General features: G+C 54.3%; 1 protein-coding gene across 5 annotated transcripts in view; it reads right to left on the reverse strand.

The window, feature by feature from the left end:
* Positions 1–305: 305 nt before the first annotated feature.
* POU2F2 (POU class 2 homeobox 2) overlaps positions 306–13,506 on the reverse strand; it is a 78,781-nt gene continuing 65,580 nt past the window's right edge. For 2 of the 5 annotated variants that reach the window (XM_080645489.1, XM_080645490.1), the window contains exons 8-17: positions 12,085–12,190; positions 11,908–11,999; positions 9,901–10,062; positions 9,612–9,753; positions 9,381–9,529; positions 9,128–9,304; positions 7,955–8,021; positions 6,097–6,298; positions 5,894–5,967; positions 306–5,642 (exon numbers count right to left, since the gene is read on the reverse strand). In XM_080645489.1, the coding sequence (XP_080501615.1) occupies positions 5,299–5,642; positions 5,894–5,967; positions 6,097–6,298; positions 7,955–8,021; positions 9,128–9,304; positions 9,381–9,529; positions 9,612–9,753; positions 9,901–10,062; positions 11,908–11,999; positions 12,085–12,190 (1,515 nt within the window). In that variant the 3' untranslated portion in view covers positions 306–5,298. The remainder of the gene's footprint in view (positions 5,643–5,893; positions 5,968–6,096; positions 6,299–7,954; positions 8,022–9,127; positions 9,305–9,380; positions 9,530–9,611; positions 9,754–9,900; positions 10,063–11,907; positions 12,000–12,084; positions 12,191–13,506) is intronic. The other 3 variants (XM_080645491.1, XM_080645493.1, XM_080645492.1) reach the window with 3 other exon arrangements.

Here is a 13,506-nt window from a genome sequence, read left to right on the forward strand (position 1 = left end):
GAGTATGTGCCCTGACCTTGACTGGGAATTTAACCCACCACCTTTCCACCTTTTGCAGGACAGCGATCCAACCAACAACCACACCAGACCTTCCTTCTGAGTGAATGTTTACCTAACAGAAGTAAAGCCCTCCCTCCCCAGCACACACATACCCACCCCTTACCCTGATTTCTCCCCACGACCCTTCCCAGACAGAGAAGACCAAGGGAGAGCCGGCAGCATTTCTCTCTGTACAGTTTTTAATTTTTTATTTTTTGATGTTGTTCAGATGAATGACACACTCAAGTTACAAAAATGGGGCCTTAAAAGAAGCACATTGTACAATGAACAAGCAGATTGGAGTTAAGAACACTGAAACGCTAACCCGCTACCACGAGAAGAGACAGGAAGGGGGTACAGGATGGGAAGGGAAGGGCTACCAACACAGGGGTCAGACAGAACTGAAAGGGGGGGCTAACTTGGTGAGAATGGAGAAGGTCTCCAGGGCCTAGTCAATTTCCAGAAGCCACTTCTTGGTCTCCTATGCCCACCTGTTGCCACCTCCTCCCATCCCCATTCCACCCAGTCATTCAAAGGAGTAGGTGAAAGACACCCACCCAGCAAGGGCTGAGCCAATCAGATCTTTACATGGTGGGGGATCGCCTTGCCCTAGTGCAGCCTTGGATTTGGGAGGTAGTGGTGGCAGCAGTGGGATAAGAAGCCTGGAAGGAGCCAGCAGAGAGGAATTGATCAAAGATCAAGCCCCTGCTTTTCCCCAAAGACTCCTTGCCCATTCCCTACCCACCATCCAAAGGCCTTCTCTACAGTTGTTGAGAGAGGCCCCCAGTCACCCTGCAATTATATAAATAAATAAATACTGAGCCCCTGGGCTTGGAGGACAGGCTGGGGGAGGGGCAGCAGGGATAGAGGAAAGAGGAGGGGGGAGGAAGGGGGAGGCAGAGAGGAGGGGTCACAGACATAGTAAATAGTTGTCTCCGTCCCAGCAACACGTCTGTCTGGATTTTTCTCTCCTTTTTGTGTTTAACAAGGAGCTAACATCTCAAGGACAAATACTTAAAAATATACGTTATTTTTTCTTTTTCTTTTTTTGTTTCGCCTTTGTCATCGTCATCTTGCTTTGGAGACTGCTGAGGTCAAAGTTCAAACCGCACGAAGGAACTGCGGCTTATTTTGTGTATTTTTTTTTAATTTTAACTTTTTTCACTTTTTTTCCAACGTATAAAAAGGTAGCGGAGTTGTCTGTGGTTTTTTTGTGTTTTTTTTAATGGTTAAATCTTTGGTTTGTTTCTTTTTTCTCTTGGAGGCCTTTATTTCTCGCACTTGCCTTTCCCACTCAGAGGCCAGTGGGGGCCCGCGTGTCTCAATCTTGCTCAGTCTGTCTCACTCTCTCTCTCACTCAGTTCCCCCTACCCTGGGCTAAATGGAAGAGAGGCACCTGGGATCTGGGTGGGTGAGGAAATCTAGTCATGTCAGGAGGTCACCCCCTACATGGCTTGGATGTGGAGACCCTCTCTCTTGGTCCTCCCCAGAGAGATGTGTGGGAAACATATCCTTCCCCTTCCTCCTGATCTTAGTCCCAACTCATACAGGAGCCAGAGTTCCCAATCTCCACCCATCCCCACTTACACCCCGCCCCTCCCTCCCAGGAGACAACAGAGACAGGTGTTTTAGTTACTGGCTTTTTTTTTTTTTTTTTTTTTTGGCACAATTAAAAGGTCCACCATTAGGGTAGACCCAGTCTCTGTCCCTTCCTCAAGCAGGAGGTCATGGTTGGGGAGAAGAGGAATTCAGAGGGTACCCCCTGCCCCATTTCTCCAATCCATTCATCTTCCTCTCTTTATAGCCCAGGCCCCTGGCCCCTCACCTTAGTCATGGCACCTAGCCCAGAGCCTGGTCTGGGGTCTCCCTCCCCAACCCCCATATAATGTTCCCCAACCCCCCAAATCTCTCGCTCACACAGACACACGGACACAGGCTCTGTACAGACCACAAAATAAAAACGATGAGATAGTTTTGTTTCCCGGAGTTCAGCCGGGGGACTGGAGTGGAAGGGGCAAGAGGGGAGTGGGGGGCACAAATTCCCCCATCACCTTCCCAACCCTGGCTCCCTTCCGCACCCCCAGCCCCTTGCCCTGGCCGGCCCCCAGCCAACGATATTTGGTTTCCTTTTTTTAACATTAAAGTTCTATGAGGTATTTGGTGCCTTATCTCGAGTCCTCGGGGGAGGGGGCCCAGGGGGGAGACCTGGGGCACACTTGCCCCTCCCTCCCTCCCACCCCCTTCCCAATATTTGGTTTCACAGCTGTAGTTAAAGCTTGGGATTTGGTTATTTTCCCCCCGCCCAGGAATTTTCTTTTATTCTTGTTTTTCTTTTCCCAGTTATAGGGGTTGTATGGGGAGGGTCCCCACCACCCCCCGCTGCATGGGGGGGTCCCTCCACCAGTGTCAGGGCATCATTGGCCCTATCCCTGCTCCCTACTTCCTCCTCTGCTGTCTGCCCCACTCCCCCAACACTGGGGTTGGGGAGAGGTCCCAGGTGGCAGGACTTGATGGGGAGGAAGCAGGATCAAGTGGGTGGTGGTGGTGAGTCCTGGATTTTTTTTCTTTTTTTCCCCCATTTTATTGTTTTTTTTTTCTTTTCTTTTCTTTTTTTTTTTGTTTTTTTTTTTGGTCTGAAATCATAGTTTTTGTTTGAGTCATCTCCACCATGCCTTCCATGCTGCCTGTCTTCTCGGAGGGGTTTTTGGTTGTAATTCCTTTAACTTTGCTCTGCTCAAATGTCCTTATTGTCTGCCCAGGCCCTCTCAATAGTCTCTTCTCTTCAGGAAATAAAAATGGACAAACTCAGAGGTAGGGTGAGGGCAGGGAGTCGTTCAGCAGAGATTCTTACATTCCGGCGAGGCTGGCTGATGGCATGCCAGGCCCCATCATGGGTGCCAGGGTCCTAGGGGCAGCCACTCCACTGCTACCAGACAAGGCACCCCAGACCCCCGAAACAGCCGAGTCTCTGCTGCCTCTGTGGCCCAGCCCAACAGTTTCATTTCCCGGGTGGGAGAAGGGAGACGAGAAAAAGAATGCGGAGGCCTCAGGGCCCAGAGTGGCATCCGAGGCTCTGTCTGCCTCTCCTCAGTGTCCAGCAGCACTGTCTCGGGGGTTCCCCCTCCCTCTGCTCTGCTCTGCCCAGCGAGGGGCAGGGCCACTCTGATTTCCATGGCTCTCGTCCTTCACAGCAACACTTTGGTTTGAGGAGAGACACAGAAAGAACGAGATTGAGAGAGATGAGAGAAGAAGGAAGAGAGGGGAGAGAGAGAGAGTGAGAGAGAGAGAGAGAGGGAGAGAGAGAAGCGGAGAGAGAGAAGCAGAGAGAAAAGTTACAGAGGGGAGAGGACAGACAGAATAGAAAAAGAAATCAAAGGAGGAATCAAACCACCCGAAAGTGTTAGTTTTCCTTCATCCATTCTTTTTGTCTTCTTATTCCTTTTTTCCTGTTGTTTTTTTAAAGCTTTTTCAGTTGATTGGGGTGGGGCAGGGAGTATGGGGCTCTTCACCCCAGTCCCTGGCACCCTCTCAGCCCTGCCCACCCGCTTCCATCTGCCCTGGCTGAGGGACAGGCCCTGCCCCGTTGCCCCCCTCCGGCTTTCCCGAAGACGACGTCCATGAGGTATTTGTGAAGAGAAAGAAGCATCTGTCCTTCCACCCGCCTTGGGGACCAAGGGCCTGGACAGGGCTTGGCTCCGCCTCGCGGCTCCTTCTTATTCTTGAAGAGTTCTCTTCTTCTCTCCCTTAAATATATATATAAATTCTTTTTTCTACTTTTAATTTATTGTTTGTTTGGTTTTTTGTTTTTGGTTCAAAACTTTGTTGGCCTCCACAATAGCAGGGGGCAAAGTGGCTCCCAGCGGTGTCTCTCCTCTGTCTGTGGTCCTGCAGATGTGTCCGGGGCTGAGCAAACACAGGGTCCAGCCAAGACTAGAGGGAGGTCTCGTAGGAGCAGCGGCCACCATGGTGCCCTCTCAGATGGGGACCACAGGTCATGGCACTGTCCCCGCCACACGGACCCTGATGGGGATGCCATCTCAAGGAACCTCACCACTGGGGTGAGTGCGTGTCTGCATGTGTCAGGGAGAGGAAGAGGCATCTGCCAGTATCAGAGGGGCACGGGTGTGGGGGGGAGAGGGAGTGAAGTGAGTTCTCTTTTTGGTTTCTGGTCAATGTCAAAGAACGTGAAGGATTCCACGGATAGGCACTGGAATATGAATTTTTTTTCAGGGAAACTGACAGACAAGGATGGAAGGAAAGACAACTTGGATGCCCTCACCTCATTCCCTCTTTGCCTGGAACTTCCACCTCTCCATAGGCCGGGGAGGGGAGAGGTCCCAGAGGGTGACCCAGTGAGGGGGGACATGTGAGAGCTAGAACTTAGCAAAAATGGCCTAGCCCACCCTTCAAAGGGAAAGGGGGGGGGGAGTACAGGGGTGAAAAGTCATCCCAGGCCTTCCCCTGCACTCTCCACTGGCGGGGGAGGGAGGAGGTTAAAGCAAGACCCCCTGCCTGGGTGGGGAGAGCTGGGGAGGGGAAAGGAGGACGCATGGTGGGGACACATTCTGTTGAACACAACGCTAAAAGTTCTGTACATCCTTTGGATGAAGCTACTGAATATTTGGTGTAAGGTTGTTCAGGCCCTTTCTCTTTCACCTTTTGGAAAAGAACATTTGGTGGTGGTTCTGAGCCCCACCCCTCTACCCCAGGCTGCGCCGTGTCTTCCCTGGCCCAGGGCTGGGGGCTGGGGCTAGGAGGCTGGCACGTTCTCTTTTTCCTTCTTTGGCCCCCCGCTGGGGGAGGCAAGGTTGCAGGTTGGCCCCACAGCCAGGGGCTCAGGGTGAGGTCCGCCCTCAGGCGTCTCGGCCCCTGGCTGGGGTTCTTATTTGGTGTCCTAGCTGTGAGGATGAGCACACTGAGGTCTGGCTTGCAACTGGTTTTTGGTTTGGTTTGGTTTGGGGGGGTGGGGGGTTGGTCTGTTTTTGGTTTTTGTTTGTTTTTCACCTCTGGTTCCTTTGGGGCAGCTGGTTTTTGTTGTGATTATTTTTGGTTTTCTTTTTTGTTGGTTTCTCTTCTTTCTTTCTTTCTTTCTTTCTTTTTTTTTTTTTTTTTTTTGGTTGTTTGATTTTTTTGGTCTTTTCTCCCTTATCACTCCTGCTCCAAGGACCTCCTGCACCTCCGTCGCTGGCCTCCTCGCTGTCTTCTAGGCGGGGACCAAAGTGGGGGTCAGAGGAGTAGGAGGGGAGGCATGGCGGGCCCTCACTCAGGCTTGGACCCTGCCTCTGGCCCCCCTGGGCCTCCAAGGGTCTGTGCTGTGGCCTCACTGCAAGTGGAGGAGGAGGACGAGGAGGAGGAGGAGGAAGAGGAGGAGGAAGAGGAGAGACCCGGAGACTTGCTGGAGATGGAGGCTGCCACAGCAGCAGCGGCTGCCGAGACCAGGCCCACGCCAGGCGGGGCGCTGAGCAGGGGCAGCCCAGCGTGGTTCAAGAAGAGCGGCGAGGTCACCAGGCCAGGGCTCCCCGGGGCCGCACCAGCTGCCCCCAGCACCAGGTTCCCGCTGCCGTCAAGGCTGGTAAGGGGCAGGGTTCCACCAGAGGCCAGGGCTGGCAGGGAGAGAGAGAGGCTGGGCTGGGGGCACCTTCCAGCATCCTGCCCACAGTGCCCCCTGTCTTCCCATCAGCCCCAATGACCCCCATGAATAGCCCTCACACCTTCCCCAAAGGTGAGGTGGGTATGAAGAGGTGAGCAATGCAGTGAGCAGGGGCAGATGGCATGGCTGGAGCAGCAATGGAGGGGCTCGAGGCCCGTGAGGGCAGGGCTGGTGACCATGGGAGTGACATGAGGCAGCACGCACCTTGGATAGTAGCCAAAGGGTTGTTGCTCATGAGGGCTGGACTCAGCCCAGAGCTCAACCCCACCATTGTGCTTCTGCAAGAGGCAAAGCAGAGGCATTAGCAGGGGCGGGGCCGGCAGGACTGGGGACTGGGGCTCGGCTCCCCACCCAGGAAGCAGCAGCGACCCTGCTTCTCCCCACAGTCTCCCCAACTGCCCACTTACCCCGCGCTGGGGTTCAGGCCCGACAAGCCGATAGCCGAGTGGCTGCCTTGAGGGCTGGGATTTGTGCTGTTGGTGGTGGCCGGGGGTGGGGGAGTGACAGAAGGAATGGAATTGAGGGGGGGCGCGGCCCCGCCCCCGCCCCCACCCCCTCCGGCTGTCCGGCTGGGGTGGAGAGTCCCCACAGCTGAGGATAAGGTAGTAACTGCCAGAGAGAGACAGAGAGAGGGAGACTTCAGCTTCCACTGGTCCTCCACCCAGGAGGCTGGGTCACCTCCTGCCTGCCTCCTCCAGCCGCAGTCTCCCAGCACCTCCTCAATCAGAGCCAACTCAGGCCTCCTGCCCTCTCTTGCCAGGGCCATTTCGTCATGCCTCTGCCATGGTGGCAGCAATCACAGTCATCGAAGTAAGAGCAGCTGTCACTGAGCCCAAGCTCAGTGCCCTGCCCTGAACCTCATCCCAAGGCTCTTTCTATACAGATAAGAACTGGAGGCGCTCAGAAGCCCTGAGGATCCCTCTGGGAGCCAGGCATGCATGAGGGGTGCAGCTGGGCACCAGCTTTCGGCTCAGGAATTGGCAGGTTGAGAGGGCTCTGAGCCCACTCAGGCGTGACAGCCAGGGTAACAACGCCTGGCTTTGTTGTGTCTCACCTGTGCCCTTGAGCAAGCACCTTCACCTCTCTGGCCTTCAGTTCTCTCATCAGGAAAATGGGATGATAAAATGGGTGTGAGGATTAAATGAGGCAATATCTTATATAATAAAACCCTAATATGCAAATCGACCAAACGGGGGAACAACCAGTCCCTGTGACACGCACTGACCACCAAGGGGCAGACTCTCAATGCAGGAGCTGACCCCTGTGGTCAGTGTGCTCCCACAGGGGAGTGCCACTCAGCCAGAAGCCGGGCTCACCGCTGGCAAGCACAGCGGTGGTGGTGGGAGCCTCTCCCACATCCGTGGTAGCACTAAAGACTCCTTGGGGGATGTCTGTCTGCCCGTGGGTAGTAGACCTAAGCTGGCAGGTGGACATCCCCCGAGGGGTCCCAGACTGCGAGAGGGCGCAGGCTGGGCTGAGGGACCACCCCCAGTGCACGAATGTCATGCACCGGGCCTCTAGTTCTTATAAACCATTTAGAACAGTTCCAGGCACACCCTTACTACTTTTATAAACCTCCACCTACTATTTTCTAACTTGGAAAGGGGCAATATGGTGGGTTTTTAAAAATAGTACTCTTATGTATATGATGCTGTGTCCCAGGAAAGGAGGGCTTTGTACAAAAGAGTGTGTGTGGCCCGGCTGGTGTGGCTCAGTGGTTGAGCATCTACCCATGAATCAGGAAGTCACGGTTCAATTCCCAGTCTGGGTACATGCCCAGGGTGCAGGCTCGATCCCCAGTAGGGAGCATGCAGGAGGCAGTCTATCAGTGATTCTCTCTCGTCATTAATGTTTCTAGTTCTCTCTCTCTCCTTCTTTTCTAAAGTAAAAAAAAAAAAAAAAAAAACAAGTGTGTGTGTGTGACATTTGTATGTATATATGCATGTATATGGCTTCTGCATGTATTATACATTCGCAATAATTTTATAAAAACTGAGGCCCAGAGAGGTAAAGTCACTTCTGAAGTTCACACAGTTTATAAATGCCAGGAACAGATCCCAAGTACATCACCTTTCAGCAACCCCATGCTTTTCTCTGGCCAGGAGGGGGGAGTCTGCCCTCTCCCATCTGTCCTCCCTGCCCCCTCATCCCCAGGCTCAGCCTTGAGGCCCATGGACACCCTGAGCCACTTGCAACCCTTGGGCTCAGGCCTGTGTTGTGTTCTTCCCCCCGACCCCACCCCTACCATCTTCTGCCCTCCCTGACCTGTTGTGCTCAGACTGCTGGAAGCTTGGGACATCGGCAAGGTCCCAGCACTCCCTTGGGGTGTGACCTGGGGAGAGAGGAGAGAAGGCATGGTCAGGCCACTGTCTCCCACCAATCCCTGTGGTGCTCCTGTGGGTATGACCCCTCCTCCTCTGTCCCCAGGGTGGTGAAGGGGCTCTGGGTACGACGCTCTATTGGTATTGTGCCAGGTGTTTCCCCCTTTCTCCACTTGTACCCCAGGTGATCCTGAGCCACCAGCAGGAGCAAGTAATTCCCCATTGAGGGCTCTCCCCACCCTCTGACACCATGCCGTTGCAAGTCTGAAGTGGGGGATGATGGCAGGGTTGACTCTGCATCAGAGGCAAATGGCTTGATTTTCTGGGAACATCCACCAGTCTCCTTGGCTTCCCTGCCTCGTCTCATCCTTCCATCAGCCCCAGGAGCCTCACACTAAATGTGACCCTGTCTCTCCTTAGCGCTGCACTGACCAAGTTCAAGTTCAAGCTCCTCAGCATATAACTTGGGTGTCTGGCTCCTACCTCCTCCCACCCCCTCCCCTATTCATTCAATACATTCCAGTTCCACACACTAAAATGTACTGGAGTTCCTCAAATTGGGCTTGACAGTCTGGCTTCCAGGCCTTTGTGTACCCTAGTCCCTTTGCCTGTCCTTCACGTGGCTGGCTCTCTCTTGTCCTCTATGACTAGCTCCGATGGTCCGTCTTTCCTCCACATCATGGGGGGCGGGGGGTGCTCCTCTGGGCTCCTTGCTCCTCTCTATAGAGTCACAGCCCTTTCCACACTAGATAGAACAAAGGGATGTCCTAATGTGTTTGATCCGGAGCGGGTCTGTGTGCACACCCAGGGCTGTAATGCCCCCGCCTGTGAACCTGTGTGGGGAGGTGCCTGCATCTCCCACCTGGTCTCTATCCCTGTGTGACAACGTCCTGTGATAACTGTCTGGCAATGTTGGTATGTGTGGGTGCTTGTATCGCCCACATAAGAGCACAGTTCCCTGGAAACTCCGCGTCCCTGTGTGACAGTGCGCCCCCCATGGGCCACTCCCTGCCTCTGCTCTCGGCACTGTGGACAGCCAGGCAGGTTGTGCTTCACACAGGTGCCTGCTGCGGGGCAAGGAGGTGGCAGAGCTCTGTGCCCCCCAGGGCTCTGGTACCAGATGGGGGCTGTAGCTGGCCGGCTTCCCGGGGCTGGGCAGCATGGGGGCCGCGCTGCAGGGGTTGATGCGTTTCTCCTTCTGGCGCCGGTTGCAGAACCAGACGCGGATCACTTCCTTCTCCATGTGCAGCTGCTCCGCGATCAGCAGGATCTCCTCTGAGGTAGGCTTCTGGTTCTGCGGGCAGAGGGCTCATTAGCCGGCGCCCTTCTCCCACCCGCCGCCCGCAGCGCCGCCCAGGACCAGGCCTCACCGCTAGAAAACTCTTCTCTAAGGCGAAGCGGACGTTTGTCTCGATGCTGGTCCTCTTCTTGCGTCTCCGGCCTGGGAGCCCATCGAAACCCAGGCTGGGGCTGCTCAGCTGGTTGGGGCTGGGCAGGCTGGAGTCCACAGACATAGTCTCTGTGCCCGGAGGAGACGGGGGCATGAGAGGGTGCCTCCCTCCGGCCCTGCGCCTGCCGCCCACCTGGGAGCCCAGTCCCACCTGCGTCGTTGAGCCACTTCTCCAGGAGGGGCTTGAGTTTGCACATGTTCTTGAAGCTCAGGTTGAGGGCCTCGAAGCGGGAGATAGTCGTCTGGCTGAAGTCGTTGCCGTAGAGCTTGCCCATGGCCAGGCCCACGTCACCCTGGGCCGTCGGGCAGGGCGAGGACGGCGGTCAGAGCCGGCTCCTGGTATTGGGCTCGCCCCGCCCAACGGCTGGCCACGCCCCTCACCCCGGGGTCCGCCCCGCCCCTCACCCCCACGCCCACCGCCGGTTCCGGTGGCCCCAGACCTGCGTGAAGCCCAGCTTGATGCGGCGTTGCTTGAAGGTGCGGGCGAACTGCTCCAGCTCCTCCAGGTCACTGGGCTCCTCGGGGTGGGAGGGTGGCTCCAAGCATTTGGGGGGCTGCGGGTGCGAGAGGTGCGGGTCGGGCAGCGTGGGGCGGGTCACGGCCTGGTGGGGTGGGCAGGTGAGCGGGATGCAGGACGAAGGACCAGGATGGGTCTCAGCAATGGCTGCGCAGTCCCCTTCCCTCCCTCCCTCCCTGCCTGCCTCCCAGCTTCAGCCCGCAGGTTCCCTCCCAGCCTGCAAACTCCCTGAAGGAGCAGGCGGGTTCTTGCGCCGCGGATTCTTTCCCTGGAGCTGGGGGCCATGATTGCATCTCCGCTCCCACAGGGAGTCAAGGACCGGCTCTGCTAGGAATTGCTGGGGAACTCAGGGTCCCCCTCCGCAGGATGGAACAATCACGGCTGTTCTGCCTGTTGCATGGGCTTGTTGGGAAAACTTGGTTAAAAAATGGTATTTCCCTAAACACTGAAGATCTGAAGCAGGCGGTGGGTGCAGGGAAGCTGGTCACACAGGTCGCTGATCCATTATCCAAAACCCTGGGGCCAGATCTATTTTGGAATTCAGGAATTTCTCATATTTTAGAAAGCCTACAGGGGGCATATACCTGAGGTGATGTGACGCCACCATCAGGGTCCAGGCATCACCCCCGTACTCGGACACATTAACATTCTCAGCAAAGCCCGAATCACACAAGAGGAATAAAGCAAAGTCACTCCTCGCCTTGAATCAGGTCAAGACAGGTTTTGCAGCCAAATGACTTCTGGTGCCCACATTACAAGAACTTGACTTTCCGAGCATTTCTGAATTTCACAATTGCACTAGGCCCTCTATTCGTTCCTAAACTTTTAGGGTTTTCTAAAGAGTTCATATAATTCTTTGAAAGGACTGTTACAAAAATGGGTAGAAGGGAATTTTGAAATCTGTAACGGATTGTGAACAATTCTTTATGCAAGTCTAGAACCCAGGCAGCAAACCAAGAAAGACCAGGGGACCAGGCAGGGGGAGGCCGAGGCGGCTGGAGAGCTCACGCCCTGTTTGAGGGGACCCCTGCTCTGGCCAGTGACCAGCTGCCAACTGCCACCTAAGCCACATGGACAACAGATCAGTTTCGCCAGAACTTCCGGTTTGTCAAGAGAAGATGGGAATCTGGCATTTTCTGGGAATTTTGTCAACGAATTCCATTTTTAAAATATGGTGTGAGCCCCCGGTTTTCAGTGTCTGATCTGGAAGGTGGGTGTGAATTAGAACCCAGCAGACCCTTCTTCAGAGAACCTTCCATTTGGTGTCCTGAAAGAGACCCAAGGCATTTGAACCCAAACACTTTCAAACCTCCCAAGGTTCCTGTGTTCGTGCACATGTGCATTCAGGGGTAGTGGGGTCGGATCGAATCTTCCATCGACTTCTCAAAGGAGTCCATGTGCCTGAAGGGCTAAAAGCCACTGATTTGGTTGACTCCCCTCATTCCACGATTTTTAACCTTTTCCATCTCATAGCACTCATAAACTAATTACTAAAATTCTGCGGTACACCAAAAATATATATTTTTACCCATCTGACAAAAAAATAGGTATAATTTTGATTCATTCACACTAGACGGCTATTGTTGTGTTGGCTGTTGTCATTTTTAAATTTGACAATCTATGGGGAAAGAGGTCAGTGCCCCTGACTAAATAGTCAGGTATTGCACGTTTTAAAAATTCTTGCGGCACACCAGTTGAAAATCACTGCTACAGAGGAAGATCCAGACAGCGGGAGTGACTTGCTTAAGGTTCCACACCAAATTAGTGGTAGACACTGCTGGGTTCCTGGTCTCCCAGCTCCTGTCCTGGCCTCTGTGGCTGGGGAGTGGGCCAAATAGAGAAGAGACCCTCACCCCCACCTTACCCTCATTCACCCAGCCTTCAGCCAGTCCACGGCTGGCCCAGCCTGGCATGCTCAGTGGAGACTCACCTGCGTGGGCAGCCCGGCCCGGGGCTGGGAGGTCAGAAGAGCTCCCTGGGTTTGCTGAGGTAGCTGGAATAGATTTGGCGTCGGTAGCAGGCCTGGGGAGACAAGCAGGGACACACAGAGTGAGGGGGAGGGGAGTTCTGTGCGGGCAGTGGGGAGGCCACCAGGTTGGGGCCTTACCTGGCTGACTCTGCTGGGCCTGCGGCAGCAAGAACTGAGCAGGGGGCTGGAGGTGATGACCTGGCACAAGCACCAGCTGCTGGAGCTGGAGAAGCTGCTGTATGTCCTGGTGGAAGGGGGTGGACAGAAAGACAGCCTGAGTCCCCCTGCCTCACCTGAGCCCCAAGGGAAGCTGCACGGGGTGGCCTGGAACCAGGCAGTGAGGATGGGGCACAGGCTCTGAACGGCATCGCTGAGCTAAGAGCACCTGGGAGATTTGTTCCAACCCCAGGCTTCTGGAGTGTCCTACCTAGGCCGTCCCAGGAGGGCCCACTCTCTATTTATCTTTTCTTTCTTGATTAAATATTTACCTTGTCTTACAATCCCATGGAACAAATAGAATTGTTTAAAAATGTAAATCAGACCAAGTCCTTTTAAAGCACTCCCGAGACAAACGGTACCATGTCTGGAATAAACTTTAAAATATTCCAGCACATAGTGGGTGAGGAGACTCTGTGACCACTTTGGGAAACGCTTTGGCACTGTTATGGGTTGAACTGTGTTCCCCCCAAAAAGGAAATGTTGGAATCCCCACCCCAGACGCCCAGAGTGTGACCTTACTTAGAAATAAGGGGCCCTAATCCACGATGACTAGTTTCCATATGAAAAGGGGGAAGCTGAGACAGCCATGCGCAGAAGGGAGCCAATGTGAAGACACAGGGAGAAGACGTCCTTTACAAGCCAGGGAGAGAGGCCTGGGACAGACCCTTCCCTCCCAGCCCCCAGGAGGAACCAACCCTGCCGACACCTTGTAGCCTCCACAACTGTAAGAGAATAAATTTCTGTTGTGTAAGACACCCAACCTGTGGTTCTTTGTAACGGAAGCTCTAGCAAAGGATACAGGCACTATTTCTAAAGCCGACTGCATGCCTGGGGATAAGCCACCACCAGTGCCTACCTGTGTTCACCAAAAGATGAGCTAGAATGTTCATGGCAGAGCCATTTGAAATAGCCCAAACCTGCAGACAGCCCAGGTGCCCATCAACAAGTGGATGGGGTAAATAAACTGTGACTCGTGGAATGCTACAGCGATGAGAACGAGCACTCTGCCATCTACAGGGACACACGACGGCATAAACTTCCTGAGAATAGTGATAAATGCGAGAAGCTGGTCAGAGTGGAGGCCATCCTGCTTGATCCCTTTTATGCTCCAATTGCATGTTAGACGTTGGGAGGCAGAGACTACAGGGAACCCCAGGGAGCTGCCGTCATCAGTTTCTAGATCTGGGCGCTGGCTGGATGGACATGCTCAGGGAGTGGGTGCCCCTGAGCTGTATACGTACGATCTGTGCACTTTTTGGTTATTTGTTATACTTCAACGAAAAGAATGAGGCAAGGAAAGAGGGAAAGGGGAAAAAATCCAGCCTCTCCACCAAAAAAGTA

This window comes from Plecotus auritus (assembly GCF_963455305.1).
Source record: "Plecotus auritus genome assembly, chromosome: 10".
Classification (NCBI taxonomy): Eukaryota; Metazoa; Chordata; class Mammalia; order Chiroptera; family Vespertilionidae; genus Plecotus; species Plecotus auritus.